The 25,103-nt window shown below is 34.8% G+C and overlaps 1 protein-coding gene across 5 annotated transcripts in view; it reads right to left on the bottom strand.

The window, feature by feature from the left end:
- Positions 1 to 25,103, bottom strand: part of ATP9B (ATPase phospholipid transporting 9B (putative)) — a 152,317-nt gene that overhangs the window by 62,249 nt on the left and 64,965 nt on the right. For all 5 annotated transcript variants that reach the window (XR_001553320.1, XM_015854785.2, XM_015854784.1 and 2 more), the window contains 3 exons: positions 21,684 to 21,764; positions 14,044 to 14,119; positions 8,696 to 8,772 (listed from right to left, as the gene is read on the bottom strand). Coding sequence is in view for 4 of the 5 variants with exons in the window: in XM_015854785.2 (XP_015710271.1) it covers positions 8,696 to 8,772; positions 14,044 to 14,119; positions 21,684 to 21,764 (234 nt within the window). In the remaining variant the exon portion in view is untranslated. The remainder of the gene's footprint in view (positions 1 to 8,695; positions 8,773 to 14,043; positions 14,120 to 21,683; positions 21,765 to 25,103) is intronic.

Raw genomic sequence — 25,103 nt, 5'->3', positions numbered from 1 at the left:
GACCGGCTCTCTAGCACTGATCATAGATAGCACTGTACTAGGTTACTAGTTTACTGTATAAACTTATCCAAGCCCCAAGATAGCCCAGCATGACAAATACAAGTTGCACTGAAAGAAGTTGGAACAGGAAGGCAACAGTAAAAGATGGTTTAATCAGGAAACAGCTCACAGAAAATGTAGACAAGACTGAAGATGTGAACCATGATCACGATTTTCATAGTATAGTTGCTCAATAGGTGAAAATGATCCAAGAAGGTATTTCCTATGATCAGTGAACTGTGATAGATGAAGAGACTTCTTTGACAACTTCAGCATTATCAAAGAATTAAACGTTCTTCTTCACAAAGGTGCTGCATGGTCAGCAAGACAAGGATGCATCCCCAAGATCTATGGGGAGTTGAAGGAAAGAATTGGGTAGATGGAAATACTAAAAACATTAGAAGACTGGTGCTGGTAGTGTTACACTGAGAGCAATGAGCAGGATGTAGTAGGCAATTAAAACACAGTGAATCAAAAATCTGACAATATTAAATTAAAAAAAAAGAAAGAAAAGAATTTTAAATTGCCCAACCACTTTCAAACTTAAACTAGAAAAAGTGTTCTGTGATAGGATTAAGAAAAAAAAAACCTTATCCCTCAAAACCTAAGGCAACAGTAAGAATTAGATTTTCAGCTGAGTCATCTATCTTTGTTTTCACAACACAAAATATTTCAGCAGATTCCTTGGAGACCATGAGATTAAGAAAAGATTCCATAAAGTCTCCAAAAAGAAATTAAATGGAACCCTGTTTTGTATAAATAGTGTTTTAGGATGCTTTCCAGTAGATAGGACAGGAAGAGAATTAGCTTTTAAAATATGAAGAGCAGTCAAATCTTTGCAAACTAATCCACAACCTAAAAAACTAAAACACAACAATTTTCACCCAGAAAAAGCTGCAATGCTGATTTTAATGCAAAATCCACAGGGTTACACTGTGAACTGAGGTAGAATGGAAGGAAAAAAATCATACTTGTTATGAGTATGACAAACCTGTTACTTTAATCATAGCTATGATTAATATGTTCAACCTATATAAAAACAAATACCTTACTGATACGCATAGAACTTTCTTTCTAGATATGCATCACTGTAGACTGAGATTTCCACTGCAGACTGAGTCACCAGAACTTAGAAAATCAGATTTGATTTAATATATTAAAAAAGTCCATATATGAAAAAAATGTTTTTCTGTGTTTGTGCTAGGCATAAATACCTGCCAATTAAGCAATAGTATCTATAAAACATTCAAATAAATGACACGAATCAGATGCATTCATCTCAAAAATGCTAAACCAACTAGCTTTCTGCAAGATACTAGCTTCTGAAACTTCAGAAAGCCATCATTTCATAATAATTGGAAGAAAAAGAAGAAAAAATCCACAATTAATATACTTTGAACATACTCATACAAAAGTTCAACTCTACTCCTCCTCATATAATTCCTTCTGACGGCCGAAAAACACAGTCACATTAGTGACAACTATGCTATGTTGATGTTACAAAACCAAAACAAATAAGCAACCACTAAATACATAGACAACAACCCAAATGGAGAAAAAAAATGTAATTATGTATTTCCACAGCTCCAGTACTTGGGTTTCCAACATTTTGGATTGTACCACTGCCAGGACAGGGTCACAGACAGTGCCCTATGAAGGTGGTACAGTTCTAAGCAGACAGATATGTATTTTCTAAGTATTACCTGAAAGCCAGAGCCTATTTGCCCTTACCCTCTCCATCTCATAGCAGCTGCTTTTTACTAATGATGTAATTAACTCTGAAAGGCAACAAAACTGTAAGAATCACCACAAGTGAAAAAGCAAACTCCAGTCACTGATTAGCAGCAGCAGAGGAGGCAGTTGAGAGGAAGTGGCCATGGACTGCCTCTTAACAGCTCACTGGGACAATCAATATGCTCAGCAGATCTCCCTTCTGCATTATCTTCTGTATAACTGCAGTATTTCAAATGGATTATACATTTCACCAGAAATTATTCATTTTTAGCCTACTTTGCTATAGGTAAAATGAGCTATTTCTGGTGAAGAAGGAAAACACTATTCCATCAATTTACCTATCTTGAATTTTTTTTTTTGTTTTGAGAGAGTAATCTGTTGTAGGGACCACTACAGAAACTCTGTACTCCATGACTAATCCTTCTTCAAACACTGGCATGAAATGACATTGAGCTGCTGAGCTGAATTTTAACTTACTCAAATTTAAACTTACAACAACAACAGAAATTCAAACAATTTTAAGTAAGAGTCTCCAAAATGGGGAAGTGAAAGGTTTTGGAGCATCAAATAAAATCATTGGTGAAAACAACAAAAATATAGGACTCCATATAGGCTTATGGCTAATCTTTTCAATTCTGAAGCAGATAATCTTTTATTCTCATGTATTCTTATAAGAGATAATAAAGTTAACATTAGAGGAATTTTGCATCTGCAGACACTGTCCTGGGCTTAGAGGCAAACTCACTAACTCCAAAATACTTCATAAACCTGCAGTAATGCCAGAATTCTAACTACCAAACCCATTCCCCTTGTTTGTTCCTTCTCTCCCTCCCATTATTATTTCATAAACAAAGATATCTAGGCTCCCTAGGTAAACTCGAGAAAATTAAATACGCATATACCAGTAGTATAACCATTAAGTTGGACAAAAAGCAAAGTCCAATACCTTAAAGAGAGTCATTTACTTTTTTCCCCTCTTGTCTTGTGTGCATTGGTTTCCCATGTGTAGCTTTACCCTTTTGCTACTTTTGGAATGCAGTTCTGAGCTCCACAATATAAAAAATGTGTAAAGGTACTTGAAAGCATCCAGAGGAGGCACCAAAGTTGTTAACGTGGCTGAAAGGCATGTCCTGTGAGGAGAGACTAAGGATACTCGGGCTGTGCAGCCAGGATAAGAGGCCCAGAGGTGACCTCATTGCTCTTTGCAGTTCCGTGAAGAAGGGGAGCACAAGGAGATGCTGGGCTCTGCTCCTGATCACTGATGGCGGGAGGAGAATAGCAAACAGCTGTGCCAGAGAGGATAACATGGGCAACATTTCTGTGCCGTGAGGGTGGTCAGACACTGGAAGAGGCTTTCTAGAGAGGTGGTTGATGTCCTGTGCCTGTCAGTGCCTAAGGGACATTGGGACAATGTTCTCCCATTAACATGCTTTTACTTATTGTTAGCCCTTAGGTGGTCGGACAGTTGAATTGATAACCTATGTCATTCAACTGTTCCGCTAAAAAAAAACCTATAACAGTGTATTCATTTGCATTAAGTGAACACTTTCCACCTACATACTCAAAGGCAACCATCAAGATTTTCAGTCTTTACTGAGACACTGTTCTCCACTTGTAACATGTTTTTGTATTGTTCTAATACAGTGATATAAATGCACTATTTGTTCTAGTTTTCTATGTATAAATGAAAACATCAGTTCCACTATGTGGAACTACACTTTTTCCATATTAGTCACCCAGTGACTGAAACATCTGGTTCCACAACTCTGCTATTTCAGTTCATGGAGTTAATGGTAATGATAGCAGTGAGATACACTCCTTCTGGCTGTGAGTAAAGGACCCAAAGTTTGCTTGTGGTTTGATTCCTGGAAACTGTCAGTAATGTTCGGCAGTACTGCAATGTTCTAATCTGGGTTTTGGAATAACAAGGGTGGCTCATCTGCCATTCAGCTGTTCCTTTTCAGTCTTTTTTAGGAATGACATCTTTTGTCCTCTTCCTTATCTAACACTGTTCTATCCATCTCACTAAGACTCTCTAGCCCCTGGGGGTGGCAGCGCTGTTCAGTTGTCACTACAGTGTTATTAACACACCAAGGTTCTCCCTCCTCTATTTCCCACCTTGTGAAACATTTGTTCTTTTGTGCAGATAAGAGTATATCAAGGGAAGAGCACCAAAGCTATGTTTCATGCATTTTCCACATGGACCAATTCCAGCAGCCCCTTCCTCTGACAGAGGTTTCTTGTACTTGTCAGGAAGCTGGTGCTCAGGTATTTTTTGGACTGAAGCTACAGACAGAAGAGACACAAACTCAGTTTGGGAACTACTTAATGTAGGAAGCAGCTTTCCCAGTTTCATCCCATACAGAGAGGACTTTTAGGAGGATTAAGCACAGCAGGCTGTACTCCAATAAAAAGCAATATATAAATCCTTCTCACTTTCTAAATGCTTCAAATTTGTCAATGGGAGTTAAGTAACATTCTTTAAAGGTAGTTCTGGCTTTGTTTCTCTCTACAACCGGAGCAAACTATTTCATTCCCTCAATTCTCAAATCAACATTAGATTTCCAATTTAATAACAAAATCGTTCAAGTTACTGGCCCTTATGCACAGTGTTTCTGAGGCTCTTCTTAAGATCTCTAGGTAACAGCAGACTTGTTTGTATTATCTGATGGTGTTTCATTTGGGCACTTAACTATTATTTTTAACTACTTCCAGTCTCATGGGTGACTTTTTAAGGAACAAACAAACAAACAAACAACAAAGGGACAAAAACATCAGAAGAACATCTATTGATTAGAATAAAAAAATGTGCAAAATCAGCAAAACACTGGACATAAGATATGTAGATTCTAGATTACAGGCTAGACAGAAATTCTGGAAAAAAATAAAGTGTTATTATTTTAATGAGTGCTGAATGCTTACTACCAAGTTTTGTGACTGGCGTTAAAACAGAGCAGCAGATGTAGGCTTCCATAGTAATGCAGAAAGAAAGTGTTTGAATGCTGCTAAAGATAAATATAAAAACTAATCTCATATTATTCTGAAGCACAGCAGATATATCACGTTCTATATCTCCTTTACAGACATTACCTATTTCAAAGCAGTTTTATTTAAGATTATTTCTATTCATTTTAATACATTCTAGTCTACACACATTACACTAAGTTATTTTACTGTTTTGATCTTAGTACACAAAATATCTCTCTTCAAATTTGGTTCTTCTACCCAAATATATGTGCATCAGTGTGCACGTGTGTATTTATTTTTAAGACTTTGGCCCCAAATCTGTTTCTACTGATGGAGACAGGTCATATTTGCAAGATGACTATACGAACATTGTCGCTTTTAATGAAAACCAAATGCAAAAGCAATTCTATAATTGGATAGCAAAAACAACAACAACAACAAAAAAAAAAAAAAACCACAACCAAAATCCAAAAACAAAACTATAGTGCATTTTAAATAGGTAAGAATGAGCAAATATTGCTAAATAAATAAATAACCTTAGTTTGTTAATTTCCCTCTTGGTTAATTAACACCTGTCTATGACCTTTAGCACTGACAAGTCCAACTTTATCCGGAAAGCCAAAGTTTAAGAATATCTGTCCAAATAGGATTGATTACTGATTACAGCATTGTGAAGAACACAATTCAATCTGTTTGTATTTGTTTATTAATTTAAGAGGATGGAACTGTGTTCCTGAGTAAGCTGTTGTGACTGTCAATGAGGTAGGAAGCATAAACCATTACACCATAATAATAATGATGCTACCATTTCTAAATTTATCTGAAGCAGAATACATTCATTATTTTAGACTGAAATTAAACCTTGCTAGAAATCATTTTTCTTTATGTTGTTTGGAATTAAAAGCATATTAAACTGATCCCTTAGGAAAATTCTCTTCTATCTTTGTGTTTTTTGTTTTTTTTTTTCAGACCATGTCTGCATCCTTAGGCAATGAAACAATTTCTATAATTGTAATAAAAAATCCCACAAAGTGTTGGCTTTACGTTAAGAAAATTGTTGCTTGAAAGACTAAATACTCCAATAAACACAGTAAATCCTTCTAACACACAGAAATCACATACTTGAACAGGTACATACCTTATGTAAGTTTTGATACAAATTTTGCTTAAACTCATGTCAGTTTTACCCTTTTGCTAAAAACTCTTTATAGAGCTGGCCCACATCTCTACATTTTAATATTGGCTAAGTAAAAAAGCATCTATATTTAAGGAGGAAAATGAAAAAAATGTCATTAGAATAGCTAGTGCAAAGTACAGCAGTGCAATTATGCTACAGTAAGAAAGGCAACTGAAGCATTTATTTTATAATGACTATTTCAACGAAGAGAGGAATAATTAGAGTCATTTCTGGAGATATCTTGCCATAGAAGTTTCATGTATGGAAACTTCAGTAAATGGAGAATCCTAGATCTCCATGTTTGCTTCCTCCCAAAACTACACATATTCTGAACACGAGCATATCAACACATTTTACAACAAAATCTCTACAATATTATTTTCACTTTTTATCGAAGTGAGACAACTGCAGTTAGAACAGTTTACAAAACAGTATTTGGAGCAAGTGTTAGATAACAAATAAGATAAGGTAGACATTTCCCCTGGATCTTGTGATAATAAGGTAAGCTGTAACTCTGATTCTGCTTCAGCAACAATTAGGTGCAATTTTTTATTTATTTAATAAACATTTGCACATTTAATCCATCAACTGTAATATTCTTCCTAATCTCGAAGACTGTTTCATGTTCCATGAAACATATAAACACTATTGTCAGCCTTAAAAATGGACAAGTCCCTTTCCCAATCACACAGAGAAACAATGAACCGCTTTTTGCTGTTCTCCTTGTAGTGCCAGCTAGGACAGATTATTTATAAGCAATAAGTGTCTTATATTACAGAAACATGCAAACTGATCTCACCTGATGGTATAAGATGCAAACACAGAAGAATGTTAATCCCACAGAAAGGTAGAATTAAAAATGCATGTTACAAAATGTTGACTATTATTTTCTATAGCAACACACCTTTTTATTACTTATTCATTTGTCATGGCAGTGTTTTGATGTTTTCAGTTCCCAAATCCATCCTTGCTAATTACACTACACTCCTACTCACTATAGATTTTCAAATTCTTAGCACTACCAAGACAAAGTCATTTAACCAGGTATGTGCACTATATGCATTAACTCCTCACATTTAGTAGACAGCTATTAGTTATACCGTCTCTGAGAAACAAATAAATATATATTTAGAATACTGCATATTTTAACAGTACAGTCCATTGGACAATAAATAACAGAGTAACATTTATTTACACGAGCAGTACCTGTCATCAGTGACAGATTAAATGCTGTATGATAGCATGACTCCTGATTGTTCTCAAGCTGATACTACAGTACATGCCAAAAGATGTTACTGGAATGTGACTGTGTCTGAACAAAATATTTTGCTTTAGTGCTTCATGAAAATTCAAAGTTTATTTACATTGCCATTGTAGATAAAAGACCAAGTTTTAGATGTTTCCATTCGTAATTTTAGGTCCTTATGCAAATAATGGTGATACATGTACTGTCCTAATGTTAAAAAGCATGCTGCATCTTGTCAACATGCCACTGGATTTCTTTATTGTAGATTTATTTGCAACTTAATATTAAGTTAAACTTAGAGCAACAGTTTCAATGCTAGTAGTAATTTTGAAAATATTAAAGATGTGGAACAGATCCTGTTATCTTTTACTGTACTTCTCTGTGTGGAATACTCATGTGAAATTTGTAGCAAATATTTACATGGAGCATATCTTCAGAATACGTTTAATTCCAAGAAAGCATGTTATATTCATGTATATTACTCTATGTATCAATTTACTGTATTAAATAATTTCATTTAAAACCCCTATATTATTTATTAGTCAAAATTTGTTCGGAATTCTCAGAATTCTCGTTAGTAAAAGGCTCCTCTTTGAATCAGATAGAAAAGAAAGTAATTATGAACCATAATCATTCTACTTCAATTTTAGTCTATTATTTTAAAACATATGTTACATTTATCAAAATAATAAAAGGACGTTTTATGCCATGTAATGGTACATATCGCCTGTCTCTGTCAATGAGACATTTATAAGCATCTCTATTAGAAACACAAATCAATACTCTCAGGGGAATAATAACTGCTTCAAGCAATTTGTATTATCATTTCATTCTTGACGTTCCTACTCAGAGTAATCTACTAGGAATGGTGTGAAAAAGGCAAGCTGTCAATTATTTTTTTTAAATCTCTTGCAATATGTTTTTCCTCTCAAAATAATTAAGTATCTTTCTACTAAACAGAGGTCTGGGTTGAAAGACACAGACTAAAATTTTGTAACATTATGACAAAGAACCTCTCCCCAACCTGACTTGTATTAGAAATACTGCTGATGAAACGAAACCATTTTGTTTTGAATTGAAAGAACCACAAAACTAATAAAAACCTCCACAAAAAACATTCTATGTACTCACGGAAACCTCAGTTATCTCATTCTACTTTCTCTGGGAGCCAGCATGAATTTTAGTAGCCTGTTATAAACATTCTCTACAATTCCTGTGCAGTTTTGGCCAAATATTTCACAGTAAAAAAAAATCTGAGAGAAGTGGGAGCCCATAATCTGTTTTGACACGGAAGGATGTATATTTATATGTGAAAATATATATTTTCATTAGTGTCCGTAATAGGTCTAGCTAAAGGAAGAATAGTTTTAATCATGGGATGCGACTGAGGCAGAATTCACTTCTTGCATCAACACTCCATTCAATCCAACACACACAAAATGCATTGGAGCATGTAGGTCTTTGCTTATAGGTACATCTACTTATGTTCTATGAAAATAAAAGAAGGGAATCACACGGTAAGGCTAACTGACCTTATTTTTTGGATTAGATGTGTTCATTACACTTCGAGTTTCCTTCCCTGTGTAGATGACAACACCAATTACAGTTCCTGAAAAACAAAGAAAAACAGAGATGCCAAGTAGTTAAGAAAAAATGGTCTGAATTAAAAGCAGCAGTAATGTACAATCCTTCAAACAAAACAAACATATATGCAGTATTTATAATATTGTGAACGCTGTTTTTGCAGAATTTATTATAAAGGACTGTAATAACTTCCTTAATTAACATCCATAAAAATTACTATATTCTTTCATTCTTTTCAATGAAAATACAAAAATCTAAATGTAAAATGCTGGTTAAAGACTTGCACTCGAACTGAAAGTTTTCTCAACTTCTTTCTTGAAATAAACAAAGCATAAATAACTGCCCTTCAAAAGGAAAAAAAAAAAAAAAAAAAGAGTACATTAGTGCTGGATACAACTGGACTAGATGACCTTAGTTGTCTTACTGGCCTTTCCAATCTTAATGATTCTATGACCATACACAAATTTCCAGCAAGCACTGTCATCTATCATGATCTAACACACAGTTCACTCAATGCATTAGTTTATAGAGGCCCACACATAAATACTCTAATTTTTATTAACATACTAAGATTATTCTCGAGTTCCAATTATCTTGTCGATTTTACTGGATGCTCTGTGAAAACTGGTTTTCAGCATCAATAGAAACATTTTTCTATTAAACAAAAATTCAGATTTTTACTACTGTTTAGATTTTTGCTACTATGCATCTCACACAATATTTTTTTCAAGTGATAAAATATAATTCAGGGTTATTATAAATCATATGGTTATTTTTGACATCTTAACGTTATGAACAAATAATTAACATGACTTGTTGGAAACACCAAGCTCAGCTGGCTCTAAAAACTCTATTACAAGTATTACAAGAAGTACACCTTTAGCTGACATTAACTTAATTTACCTTTGAATCAAGACAGCGTAAAAGATCTGTTATCGTTGTTGCTACAACATAACAGGCCATAAGAAAAAAAAAGAAGAAATAAAAGGAAAACTACATGAAGGTTAAAGAAAGGAAGTTTTATTTAGTTGAGAATGAGAATGCCACTGCAAACTTTGAATCCTTGTACAGCACATCAGTGATTATATATTACATCTTCGGAATCACTGCATACCATCTAGTGAATTCTGGCTTCTGAGCTGTTCAGCTAAGGAAAAGCTGCTGAGGACTGTTCTATTTCTCATGGTAAATTCCTCAGTAAGTTACATTTGGCTGTGCTGTTTCAGGGAAACAAACTGTCCTACCTGTTTTTCATTCTACTTCTTGAAAAGTTATTTTCAACGATGTAAGTTAGATAAAAAATACCGAATTTCCTTCATAACTCTGGCTAAATCCAACAGACTTGAACTGAATCCAATTCAGGGTCTCTGGAAAGATACCCGTCCTACTAGGGTAAAAACAATGACCATGCTATTTTTATGTATGGACTTCTATGAGAAATGGCAAGCAGTGGTTGTTAAGAGTAAAGTGGTTAATGAAGAAGAGAGATGTTAGGGGAGACACAAACAGAATAAACTTGCTGAAGGAACTAGGCTTGTTCAGCTTTGAAAAGAGAAGGCTGTGGGGAGATCTCAGTGTGACCTTCCAGTATTTAAAGGGAGTTTATAAACATGAGAGAAATCAACTTTTTGCATGGGTAGATATGGATAGGACAAGGGGGAGTGGTTATAAACTAAAGGAGAGGCGATTTAGATTAGATGTCAGGGTGAAGTTTTTTACTGAGAGAGTGGTGAGGTGCTGGAACAGGCTGCCCAGAGAGGTTGTGTTTAAGGCCAGGCTGGATGGGGCCCTGGGCAATCTGATCTAGTACTTGATCTAGAAGGTGATAACACTGGCTGTGGCAGGGCAGTTGAAACTTGATGATTCTTGAGGTCCCATCCAACCCAAGCCATTCTATGAATCTATGATTCTATGACAACATGCCTGGATAAACTAATGAAAGAAGACTTGTATAGAATTAACAAGCATTGTTAGGCACACTCAGAATCCATTGCAAGATCATAATATACTCGTAAGACAAAAATTATGTAAAGTGTATGAAAACAAGAGACAATTGAAATGCATTAAAATCCTGTGCAACATGGCACTAACCAAAGCAACTTTAAATACTGATGATATCTGCCCAAATGACCACATTTTTCGATTAATATAAAGCTCAGTATGTATCTCAGCAGGTCTCTCAGAAAAGAGAATTGTCTTAGCAGTTTGAAACACACTGGTATATGGAGATGAAATAAAGGCAAGGCATTGAACAATAGATCAGAAATTCTTTACAGAATTTCCCAGATACTTAAATGATCATATCATATTCATGCCATAATATCCAAACCATATTTCAGCAGTAAAAATTTCACTGCAGTAATATACATTTTAAGATCTGCACAAAAATACTGTATCCTTCTGTTATCTTTTTAAAATTCATTTGGATATTGTCTGTAAATGGAAAAAGTCACCATGTTTTCTCTCTGTAAAAACATGTACCTAATAACAAAGGGATGGCTGCGTGGTTTAGACTTGAGAGCTCCTGTGTGAATCTGGCAAATTAGTCTTTGTACTTCCTGTACACACAGTATCCAGATGTCTGTCAGTGCTTTAGAGTAAGGAGCAGAAAGCTCTTCAGATTTACATTTCTGTATCTGACTATTCATTCTAAGTCTAGAAAATCTGGGCATATAGAATACATTGCGTGTGACAAAGCATTCCAAATTCAACATGCAGCTGATAAACCTTTATGCACTTACATCTGCTACTGAGATGAAAGGTGATTGATTTGTGTCTTTCCCCTAAAACTGTCAAGGCATTAACAGAGCACAAGTTTTCTGAGGTTTCCCCACACCATTCCCCAAACACTTTTCCTAGCCTGACCTTGACTCTCTATCTCACTTTGACTAACAGTGAGATAGTGAGACAGTAGGCTATTCTAGCTGAAGCAACGTGTTTTACGTATTGTGTACTAGGGAATGTCAGGAATTCAGTTTATGGAAAGAGGAAAATAGGCTGAGATAAACAAACAGTGACTTCAAATAAAGGGGTTCTTAAGAGTCTGGAAGACAAAGCTTGAAAGAAACACTCCAGTAAAACTCCATCCTGCCGTCTTGATTCACTACATAAAATTTTGTTTGTTTTCTGTAAGTGTAAACTCCAATTAATTCAAGTTCATAAGCTTCTAAAAGAGCTAAACTTGATTTCATTTCCTAGCAGATTCATGGGGGAAATATCTCACTACTTCACTGTCCTTCCCTATTTCTGCCTCCCTCTTAGGAAACCTTTCCTAGGATACACAATAAAGTTTTGAAAAGTAAAAGCACTAAGAACAAGGGGAAGAAAATAGGCCTGATAAAAACATTGCACTCAAAAAGTATATATGTAGGAAGTCTCAATGGAAACAAGCCAGCACTTCACATGTGGGAGAATGCGGTGGGATTAGGAGAAAACATTATTTCCTCCTGCTTTCTCTTTTTTAATTTAATTGCTCTTCAGATGACATTCTTGTCTCTTTGTTATTTAACAGTTTCTTAATTGTTCCATATTATGGTCTTATTTATGACTATCCACCCAAAGTGCACCTATAATACATTATAAATTCTTTATTAATAAACAAGCAAAAGACTTGAGGCAATCACTTCCTACTTTTTATTATGGACCTAATCCTGTTGAATATGAAAGATTACTGCCATGGATTTGCTGAGTAATTCTTGTAAGATCTGGACATATGACGACATTTTTAATTACTTCATCACATTATTATTTCCATCAGGGGCTGTGGTCATTCAGAATTATCTTTGTGGTTTTTTCTACTGATATTAATAACAAACCTAAGATCTTGATGAACAAAATCCTTAAGAAGAAAACAAAGGAATTAATATATCCATTCTACATTTTCTCTCACAGGTAGTGAGCATCCACTGTTTCCATTAATCTGGCTGCCAAGTTCAGATGGCAGACCAAGAGGCCTCAGACTTTATCTGCACTACTAAAGAAAGTCAAATAATCCATCCTGGAAATGAAAAACACAAGTAGTTTTCAATTAAAATTCAAAATTGCTGATTCAGAATTACCACTTTTGCAAATGCATATACTTTCAACGTAGTTTTTCTCCATGTATAAATTTGGAGAAAACCAAACTGGAAAAAGCCACATTTGTAATTAAAACTTGTAATTCACAAGCAGCACTGTTTTATGCACAGCTTAAAATCTTGGCTAATTAAGTTAATAACCTAAGTGAAGACAACTGCAGGCATAAATCTATTTGATAAAACAGTTTCGCAGAGAACAGTTTAGTGTTGCAGTGAAAACCAACACTAAGCCTCAAAGAACACGACAATCAACTCAGACTCTAGAGAGGAGTGCTCAGTCATAGAGTCCTTTGCTGACTTCTTAAACTTGATCTACTCCCCCCAATTTTCCAAATACATTCATTTTAATATTCTCCCCGACAATGTAAAGTAGAACCCTACTAGGAAGGTGGCTGCTTGCTAGGTAAGTGCAGACTTGCTCCACCCCCCTTGTCCTCCCTCTTTCTCCACTTTTACTTCCTTCCTGTTTGTACCCCTCCTCTTGATTAACATTTCCAAATGTTCTAGTTTTTTATCTTAAATTCTAGCTCCTTTTTAGAAATCATACTCTCCTCATTCAGTCTTTGTGCATAGCCTTCTTCTCTCCCAACCATAATTTTAACATCTTACCTGGGGTGAAAACTAAAGAAAATAATTTTCTCCTGTTTAAAATGAAATTTTATAATTGCAGAGAGTCTGAATACAGTACCTACTTAGTAATACGTGAAAGGCATGGAAAACATCACTACTATTTTAAAATTGATCAAAAATTACATAACAATATAGCTGATAAATAATTTCTGATTAATATTTGCCTGATAACAGATTTTAAGCAAGTTTTACCCTCAGTATGGTGTGTATATTAAGAAAATCTCTTAACACATATAAGAGCATGCTTGTTTTTCAGCAAGACGCTATCCACAGTGGATTGAACATAACACTTTATAATATACAAGTTTTAATCAGAGAGAAAAAGCTCAGTAGCTTTCATGGGATAAAAAAGACAGCACTACTGAAACAGCAAAATTTAAGTATAAAAACCTACTAAGCAGAATTAAAAAGATATGGAAATGTTGTCAGTAATGTAAGGACATTGATGGGAATGCAAACAAGGGAGCAACAAATTAGTAGCCTGAAAGACACAAAGATTTCCAAAAGTCATCAATATTTTACTGTGTAAAATAAAAGTACAGTTCCACAGAGGAGGCTTTAGATGTATTTTCAGATTTGATGTTACTTACCTGAAGCAACAACAGTGCTTGCCCATAACGTATTTTCTATACTAAGGCTTTCATGAACTGCTGGATCACTGTCTTCCTGTGAAAAATAAGAAGAACCAGTAGATCAACATTACACATTGTCATACCTGAGAACAATACAAAATCAACTGAAAAAAGGTAATTTGCACATGATCCTTGCATCAAATTGCTGTGTAAGAGAATTCCCTGAAAACAGATTATCAAGATTCTGACAAAAAATTCACTTGTGATTCAAGGTTGTATTATTTAAACCTACTTATGTTCAGAGAAAAAAAATCAACTCAATATTGTTTTTTAAAAGCAACATGCTCTTTCCTCAGCTTTATGAAACTGAGGAGCCATTTGCCGTATCTAAAAGTGAGTTAAGAACGCTAAGCACTAAAAATTAGTGGTTTGTTCTCTATGACTATTTTAATCATTTCTAAATGATACAGTAAATCATGGTCATTATCATTTTGCAATCCAAGTGACAGCAACCTCAGGGAAGACTATTTGAGTTTTAAATGATAACACACTTGCATTATCTTAGAACATGCACAAAATGCATATCCAATGGGAAAACACTTCCAATACTAAATTGTTTCTATGACTTCATGAATTTTCTTCACCCCTCCATCCCTCCTTGCCCCAGTCCACTAACTGTAAACAAACAAATTTCATAATAAATTACGAGTATCTACATATTTGTTATTTAGCAGCTGTGAAATGTGTTGTTTACAGCTATAGGAATCTTTAGCAGGTAGGGCAATCAAGTGCATTTGATCAGATTACAGATCGCACTAATCATTTTGCAAGGAATGAGAGATTACTGTTTACCCAAATACACAATACATTTTACATAAGATTGATTATCAAAACCTTTATCTCCATTTTTCACCTTCATTTTGAAAAAAAAAAAAACAAGCATGGTATGGACTGCTTACAAATTACTGCTCCTAAAAAGACAAAAATCTCAAACACACTTTTATAGATAATTGCAAAGAGCCCTATCAAAAATTTTCCTCTTAATTAAGATTTGTGTAAGACACATAGAAAACTACTATGTCAGAAACAGGGAAAGAAAGGAAGGATACAAAATTAACTAAAAGATTTAAAAAGAACAACAAACCACATATTTTGGCTCAAGAATCACAAAAGTAGTACATATTCTGTGGCAAATTGTCAGATAGTCTCTGACAAAGATTAAGCTTTTTTATTTTAATTCTTATGTTAGAAATTAACACTACACAAGTCATCTCTTTACAATTAAAATATGTTAGAGACAACAGCAACTGGAAATGCTCTTAAAGAATAACATGCACTATGTAGGAATTTTCAATTAGAGCATTACATAAAGAAACACTGAAGTGAATTCCAAAATATTGCCACCTAACAGTAAAAATGCTTCACGCTGATATCTCTACGAAGTTTAAGGATAGTTAAAATGTAGGGTTTTTTTACATAGTTAAAAAATGGTTGATTTTTTTTCTTCTATATTGATTCTTAATTTCAAACTTTGACTGATGGCTAAGATGCACACATCTGATGATCTTTTACTAAAATGAAAATGACTTTCAACATCACTGTAGTTCTGATCCCAGTATCAGGCATATGAAATCAGAAAGGATTAACCTAATCTGAAGGTTATAATCAAATCCTATCACTGGATACCTCTAAATTTCAATGAATCACTGCATTTCAAGTAACAGATATTATATGCTCTTTCATCTTGAACAAGCAATGCTTAGAAGTAGCAAAATGACCACTTGACTGGAACTACTTCTGAAGGAGAAACAGGATCAGCAGCTACAGCAATATTTAAAATTATTGGTAGCGCCAGTAGCATATAAAGTCTTGATCACTGAAGCATAAAATATTACAGAAGTATTATTATCTAATACTTTTATTATCTATTATTTTTAGTAAGTATGACTGGTAGTATTCAGTCATCACTGTAATACTTGAGAATTTTTATCTTGAGAAATGCCAGTATAGGACTCATCCACAGACTATATTTTTAATAATTTCTCCCATCTTGATATGCTCAGATTTCTGTCTGACTTGGATTATCAAGATTCTGTGATTATTTTGACCTTCTTAAAACCTAGCTAAGCACTGCATAGACTTAGAAATCAAATTACAAATTATTTACAGGATTCTAGTTTTTCAGAGGAAGATGCTAATATTTTCAAGTCAAAATACTAAATATGGCTGTTTCAGACACAGCAATGGGTGGAAAGATTGCCATTTGCTTGTGGGAATGTTGAAACAGGAATGTATTCAGTGCTGAATTCCTATATGAAAATTTAAAGATTTCAGAATCTGTTTCAACAGTTCCAGTAAAGCATGGATTGAACATATGAGAGATGAAAAGGAGATATTTAATTCATTCTTATCATGGGCTTTTCAGGAATTGCAGAAAGAAGCAGAATAACTTTCTTGAAATCCTTTTATATATTCAGAAGGCATTGCCACTACAAAACAACTGGTCTTTTGTGAAGTGAAAGGCTACCACTTTGGCTGACACCAAGCAAGAGTTTTAATTTCACGCAACAGGCCTCGACATGTGCAGACTTTTTGGCAAGCAACAGACATGCTAACCTCCATTATGTTTTGTAAAAACATTGTATTCCTTAGGTTGGAGGGGACCTTAAGGCCCACCCAATTCCAACCTCCGGAGACAGGCAGGGTGGCCAACACTAGATGAGGCTGCTTAGGACCCCATTCAGCCTGGCCTGGAATGCCTCCAGGGATGGGGTATCCACAATCTCTCTGGGAAAGTTGTTCCAGTGCCTCATCACCCTTCTCAATGGAAAACTTTCCCCTAACATCTAATCTAAATCTCTCCTCTTTTACTTTAAACCCACACCAACTTGTCCTCTTTCAACTACCTATGTGTGTAAAAAGTTATTTCCATCCTGCTTATAAGTTCCCTTTAAACATCAGAAGGCTGCTATCAGCTGTCTTCAGAGCCTTCTCTTTCCCAGGCTGAACAAGCCCAACACCCTTAATCTTTCACCATAGGAGAGGTGCTCCAGCCCTCTGATCATCTTAGTAGCCTTCCCCTGGACTCATTCCAAGAGCTCTGCATCTTTCTTGTGCTGAGGGCCCGTGGCCTGGATGCAGTACTTCAGATGGGGCCTCACAAGAGCTGAGTAGAGGGGGACAATCACCTCCCTCTCCCATACTTGCTACCCTTTTAATGCAGCCCAGGACATAGTTGGCCTTCTGGGCCTCAAGTATATAGTGCTGGCTCATATCCAGGTTCTCGTTCATCAGGATTCCCCAGTCCTTATCCATAGGACTGCGCTCAATTTCTTCTCCCAGTCTGCACTTATAATGCCTCAACAGAAGTGCAACACTTCACACACTGCCTTGTTGAAGCTCATTAGGTTCTCATGTGCCCACTTTTGAGTATGTCCAGGTCCCTCTAGACAGTGTTGCTCCCTTCTATTTTGTCAACTGCACCACTCAATTTAGTGTCATCAGCAAACTTACCACTATCAGGTCATTTCAGAGCCTTCTCCAGGCTGAACTGCTTCAGCTCTTTTAGCCTGTCCTATGTCCCAGGAAAGGATGCTTGATTTTTACAGTTCTATAAACATTTACAAAGTGGAGGTGAGAAAGAAATTCTCCTGAAGTATTCTAAATCAGAAATTTGTGGAGTTTTCTCACTGCATCCCTAGTTCAACAGAAAACTAATGCATAACTGTGCTAGAAAAAAAAAAAAAAAAAAAAACTTTTATTTACTATGTACACACTGCTGTGCCTCAAAGAAGTAATCATGCTAGCATTCATCAGAGGAGCTGCCAGGAGACATACAGGATTATACAGTCTATTAGAGCTGACCTCAAAGAACTCACGCCTCAGTCAAACTCTGCAACTCCACCAGAATTAATGGTTTAATCTTTTACAATCATCAAAATATAGTGACATTTGTATGTATTTCTAAAGCCTTCTTTCCCCATTCCTCGCTCTAAAGAGAAAATAACACTGGAAAATTTTCAGAAGGTCAGAGTGCATGGTCAAACTACCTTCCATGCCAGGTATAACTAAATAAATTGGAACTCTCTAATCAGAAAGATGAAATGCACCTTTGAGAATAGATAACTGCTGTGTCTTTCAAAGTAAGAAAGAAGTAATTAATAAGTCAGCAGAAATAAAACAGGTAATTGCTCTTCATAAAAGTATGTGATTAACCTGTAGCATCTTGATGTTTTAACACTAAAAGGTTACACAGATTCAAGGCACAGCTGACTAAGTTTAAAGAAGGGAAATTAATTGCAGGTTACTTTGAGAAAACAGCACTGACTTAAGAAGTTCTCATGTCATGAGTTAAAAGACAGAGGAACCTTCTGAAGAAGCATTATCACCTCCTCATCCTATTTCTTATTCTTTTCCCAGCAGTCTACTTCTGGCTACTGTCAGGAATAGGATACTATGCAAAAAAATTTTACTTTTTTGCCTCAGTATATTCTTCAGATAATAGATTTTGAGTCAGTGAATTATGAAGTTCTTCCAACACTTTCAGAGGAAATTGGAGGCTCCTCAGTGATAACGAACAGCTGACATTACAGAAAAGAAAAAGCCACCTGCACAATGTCCATGTGCGACAAGATTTGTGAAACACCTCCTTTTAGGTAATTCAAAATAGGATAAGATTTAAAGAGCTAGATCTGTTTTTACACATCTTGCTCATCAACAGAATAGTTAAATAGTCTGGCATGTAAATTAACTTTCATTACAGTTGTTTCACATCAGTATGCCCTCATCCAACATCTCCACCTTTCTACTATTCATTCAATTTACCAAATCTCATGTCTTCCACACTCAAATGGATGATGCCTTAACCCTGTCATCCATTTGCTCAAATAAAAAATAAGAAGTATTTTTAGGGGTCGTGAGTTCAGCAATTTCATATTATTTTTATTTCTACTTTGCAGGGATGGGAAGTGGGGAGATTGCAGGGACAAATGAAAAAAAAAAGGAAGGAATAAGGACTGGTTCCTGAACATGATCGTGTCTGTGGTATGGAGAAATCATTCTGCCAAATAATCAAATAGTTCTCTGCCATAGGTATTTTACTACAGTTGATAAACTAGAATTCAAAGAAATCAAAACTTTAGCATTTCTACAGGCTTTTAAAAAAATAAGCTTTAGAAAGAGCCACAAAGTGAATACAGAGAGTGAAGTGACAACACACAGCTGCAACATAGGAGAAATTTAAGTAAAAGATTCTTAAAGGAATGATGGAAGAGAGGCCAAAACATAAGAAAATCATAGAAGGTTACAAGCCATAGAGACACAACTTCCATAATTCTGGACGTAAATCATTACTTGGGCATCACTTGATGTATACATTCACATATATACATACAGTTATTATCATTTTCCTTTTCTCTATCTTACTAAATAGTTCTGTCTCAGCAAGGTCTAATTTGTGTTTTTTTTTTCTTGATTGTATACCCCAACCCAGTAAGATGCGGGGAAGTGAGCCAATAACTGTGTGGTGCTGAGCCACCTGCTGGGTTAAACCATAACACTTATTAATACCATCACAGGAACATCAGACAGGTGATAAACTCTGGTAGTTATATCTGTAAATTCCTGTTCTTTGCAATCTGTATTTCAAAATAAGTTCTGAGAACAATTAAAACAATCTCATGCATTTTCACAGAATCCAAGTATAGTTAATCTATTGTTTCTTGGTAGGGAACCTAGAAGAGGGGAGAGGAGGAAAAAAATTGACTTATTGTGTAAGGGTCAGACAATCCTCCTCACATGCCCATGCAAAGACACTCACACACAACTTTCATGTACTATATGCACATGATTCACCAAAATCCATGAAGGTCAATAAAAAATTACTTCAAGTGGACATCAGAATGCAGTGGAGCTTTAATCTCTCTTGATGCAGTCATGCAAGAGTGCTCCAAAACGCGTCTTCAATCAGCTATTAGGTTAGTTGTGAATATATTTCTCACACAGGAGAGAAGTTGTTCCCACATAAACTACAGCTGCGCACCTAAGTTTGTTTAGATTTATGGTCATGCACTTTTTCAAATCATCTGTCTGCTATACTGTTAGTACTATGGCTTCGTAATAAGGAAAAAAGAAAAGAAAAATCAGTGTGCTGTCACCCTGTCAACCTACCTTTGCAAGATTTCTTTGCTCACCAATGCCTAAGTAGGAAAAATGTATGTATCAGCATCACTAAGCACATTACTTTTTCTTTTTTTTTTTTTTTTTTTTTTTACTGTAATGTAAAATTGGGATAAGATGCAAAAACTGATTTAATGCAACAAGGAAGGGCTCATTGAAAAATTGGAAAGGTAAATTAGGAAAACGGGAAGATCCAATATAAATCCAAACACAAGGACACTGCCCTCAGATGCCTACATACAATAACTTAAAATGAACTGCCCTGCGTACTTGAGCAGTTAAAACAATACAAATCTAACTGTGAAAGCATAAGGTACATCATAGCTGCTCGAATCATATCACTTTTATTGTGTGTATAAATGGAACCCACGACAAGGAGTAACTGTTTACTCATGATTTCCCAATGATTTGATCACATGTACTAGAGCTGTTATAGACTCCACAGAGTTCAAATTATATTTAGAAAAGTAAATGCTTAGCTGTTCAGATGGGTAACAATATTACAGCTGTTAGTAGTTGTATTTGGGCAATTGGTCAATGCAATGTTTAAGCAAAAAACTGTCACAGATTCAGAAAGCTGGGGGCAAAGGACATTTACTTTGTAGACAGCGTGTACTATGTAAATGGTACAAATTTGACTTTGAGACTCAACAGGTGCAGTATCTCATAAGTTCACATAGATGGTGAACTTGAATTCTGATTACTGAACAAAATCTATTACCAGTTTGAGTCACTTGGGTGAAAAAACACTTTTTCTACCTCCCCTATTAGTTAATTCTACCAAGATGTTTCGAAAATGAACTACCAAGGGGAACGAATCAACTGAGTATGATTAAAATAAAAAAACCCTATCTGCTAATAGCATAGATAGTACCACAAATCTGTAAAGTGATATTTCTATTTATTATACTGTTACCAGCTGTTTGGACAACTTTCTTTAAAGCATTGACATTAGCAGGCCACCCAGTGGAAAAGAGAAAATCTCATTAAAAATGTCTGCAATTTGGTCTTAAATATACCTAATTAAAAAAGATTTAATAAAGCCGCCACAGAAGTACCTTTTAGTTTTATTTTTCAATGTAACTGAAATTTTCAAGGAAAAGCTAATATTTCCAAAGCAACTGTTAAACAAGGAATGCATTTATTGCACAGAAACCATCAGCTGCATGGTGTGAGGCTACTTGAATACATTAAACTTGACACTATGACATATTAGACATATGTGATGAACAAAATACGGTGCACAGAATTCTATACACAGAGTTTCATACAAGAATGTTATAGTGATGTCAGCAAATACACCATTCTAGATTCTGTATTTCTTCAGATCTTCTATTTGTATTAGCTTTCTGCAATATCTATTTCAATTACAAATTATTTTGGTAAATACTTCCATGACAGGAACATGTAAATATACTCTCATAATGTTAAGAGAACGTTAAGAAGAGAGGAATAGAAATGTATTTATTGACATTACTTACCCGTGTAAAGGTACCCTCGAAACTATGAATATCCAGCTGTGGCTTCTGAGCATAAACATAAGCATTGATTGAAAAGAGATCCTGTAAAACAGATTAACGTACTTACTATTATTTATATTTTACTTTAATTAAATATTTTGAAGGACCTTTTAATGGTAACGATTTCAGTTTATATGACTCTTAACACCCCACCCCAAATTTAATGCATCAAAGTTTTAACCAAAAAACATATCACTTTTTTCTGTACATCTTGCTATAAAGAAATCAGATCCAAAATAATAGCATAAGCATGTTGATATTTCATGCACTAGACTGTTTTATATTTATAATGGATAGGAAATTCTCTCTCTCTATTTTTTTTCTTAAGAGCTTGAGGTTTTAATTTTTTGTTAGTGTAACCTTAAAACTATTTTGCTGGTTGCTCTAAAAAAAATAAGGTTTCTTGTTTTCATATTATTCTTAAAACTGGAAACAAAATACTTTTCCAACAAGACAAAAGCTAGCTGAACAATAGGTCAAGCAATTAACTCAACTTTTCTTAAGCACTGAAGTGCTCAGTTTATCCATCTGCAGTCAGCCCATGAAAACTTCTGCAGTCTTAAGTAAGTTTTGATGGTCAGGACCAACAGCATTTGAGATTTCAGAATGAGTAGACCTCTCACAATCCAGCCTTAGTGAGGAGCAGCTGCTTGATACCAACGGCCAGTGAAACTAACTCTCCCAACGCATGATGAAATGCAAGGACATCTACCTTCCTACAGTGTCTAGCACCTAATTATTTCCATCCTTTATTTACTTATTTATCTTGCAAAAGGCTAATAATACGCCTTACTTTGGGAAGCCAATTATATAGTTAAAATACCCTGCTCATGTGAGCTAGAATACATTAGCTTCAAAACTGAATCAATTTTACAGCCTCCTTTATGGACACGTAATGCTACCTTGGCTCAAATACAGTTATTTTTAAAAATAAGACAGTCATTTTCTCATCATAATTCAAATACAACAAAGTTCTGATTTTAAATAAAACAATTTGAACACTAAAAAAATAAAAGCTGCCAGCGTCCACATATGTGTCAATGAGCTTTAAAGTCCACATATCTGTGTCTTTCTGTTACTCTGACACAACAGTGATAGATTCCTGAATATAATCTTCCACTTTTCCAGGTAAGAGTGAAAGAGTTTTCTAATCTTTAGTGACTTTATCTAGCATGTTTGATTTCATTTATAAAACGTGTAGTTCTATAAATCATTAATTTGTATTTCAGCCTATATTCTGCAGAAAAACTTCTTTCACATCATAGCTTGCAAAAACTGTATTTCATATACCTTTTAAAACATGAATTTAATCAGAACTTTTAAATTATCTTAATCTCTAAACTATTAGCCATTTATTTTAGTCATTCACACTAAGTTTCATTCATTGCATCCTTGTTCTTCCTATCTACATTCACCATCTCCATGAGAAATAATTCATATGAAACTAATACACAAGCAGTGTCCTATATCCTCATCATTCATTTCTTCTGAATCTGTTGTCACCTACAATTCAGATAATCTGGGTTATTGTAAGCTTTATTATGAAAAGAAAAATAAAGTCTCAGTAGTGTATGGTATGGCAGGAAACTAACACCACACATATACACAATAAAAACTCCTAGCAAAATGTGTCAACCAAGAACTTATGTCTTTTCAAACAATGCCATAGAAAAAGCAAGATTAGAATAAAAAGAAGCAGAAATATCTATCTCTTAAAGCATACAGATATTTGCACAGTAATATATTTTCCCACTTTCCAATCTTTCTGCAAGTATTTACTTCTATTGTGACATACTCTTGGTTCTCTTTTAAACGTAAAAATTTCTACCACATTCCTTTAATGCCTTTTTCTTTTAGCTCTCCTTTGGTATTTCTAATATTAAACCTAAACTTTCCATGGTTTTTGGTGTTTTTTTTTTCCCCCATTTTGATTTTTAACTCAACCTCACCTTTCTGAAATACTACTGCCTACACACTTCTGGCATTATTCTAGATAGGATGCCACAAACTGCAAGCAGCTGATTATTGGAAAAAAAAGACAAAATCTTCTCCAGGAGAAATCTGGGATGGAAGTTCAATGACAGAAAGAAGTAAAACAAGCTTATTACAAGTGCTCAGTAGCTTCCTAAATCACTTCTTCATTACTGGGGAAAAGGGAAGGGAAAAGGACATTTTCTTTACTGTAGACCAATGCTCCGTACACTGAATAGGCGTCATTCTTTCGCCAATAAAATACAGAAGCTGAATTCTCGTAACACAATGGTAAAAAGAAATCCACAGAATGGTTGTAGAAGATTGACATTTACATATGAATTGCATTCAACAATAAAGTTTACTGTAGGAGCACAAAGATGTCCCTTCATGCAGTGCTGCTTTCCCAGTAGTGCATTTCTCATCTCAATGTATTAAAAGAAAACACAATGGAGAATTCAGCCAGGAGGCTTCAAGATTTGTACACAATGCTATGTGTAAATATAACTTTAGCTCTCTGAGGAAGTAAAACATACCTGGTTAAGCTTATGTCATTGCTTCCCTCTATAAAGAATTAGGGAAAAGGGCAATTTCCTCAAACAGAGATTTAATGTTTTTTAAAAACGAGAGAACTATTAATAGTTTAAGTAGCTTAGACTACATAAAGTCTAGCTTTATGAAAGAATAATCTGCATATTGTAAACATCAAACCACCAGTTCATTGAAGCAGATTAGCTTTGTCATTATGTTTTGGGCAGGGGTATTGTAAGAAGTGTAAAGTAAAGTAAAAACAATAACCTTAGTCAATAAAAAGTTAGTTTTTATATAAAAGTAGATGTGATGTTTAAAAACATGACATGATTACATCGCGCATTTCAGTACCTGTAACTTGAAAATAATAATTGAAAAGCAAGCATTTCATCATTTACACTGAAATTCAGGAAATGATGATACAATAACAAAATTGTTCTCTTTTGTATTTCACCATAGTAATTCACCAATCACCCTGCAGCTACCAGTAACATAGAAAAAGCCTTCTGCTAGGTCAAGGGCAACATTTGTTCACCTTACTTAAAGATCATTAAAATACATTCTTAATCATAACATGTAGTTCATTACAAATAAAATTGCTTTTGGTTCAATAAAACTAATTAAATATAAATGGCATTGTTTACTGTTGTATGGATCTTCTGATATAAATCAGCAAGTCACCATTTATTGAAAATTACAGTGACCTCATTGCTGTTAATAAATTTACTTGATCACTTAAGCCAGAAATGAATGCCCCAGAATGTGTATATCGCAATTAAAGAAACACTCCACCTATAACTATGAAACTGCAAGAAACCTAATCTAGTTTTTACAGCACTTGCAGCTTAGCCATCACTAGATGACCCGTTGAAATTTTAA

This window comes from Coturnix japonica, chromosome 2, assembly GCF_001577835.2.
Source record: "Coturnix japonica isolate 7356 chromosome 2, Coturnix japonica 2.1, whole genome shotgun sequence".
NCBI lineage: Eukaryota > Metazoa > Chordata > Aves > Galliformes > Phasianidae > Coturnix > Coturnix japonica.
Note: the sequence above shows the minus strand (reverse complement) of the source record. Positions and strands in the feature narration are given on the sequence as shown.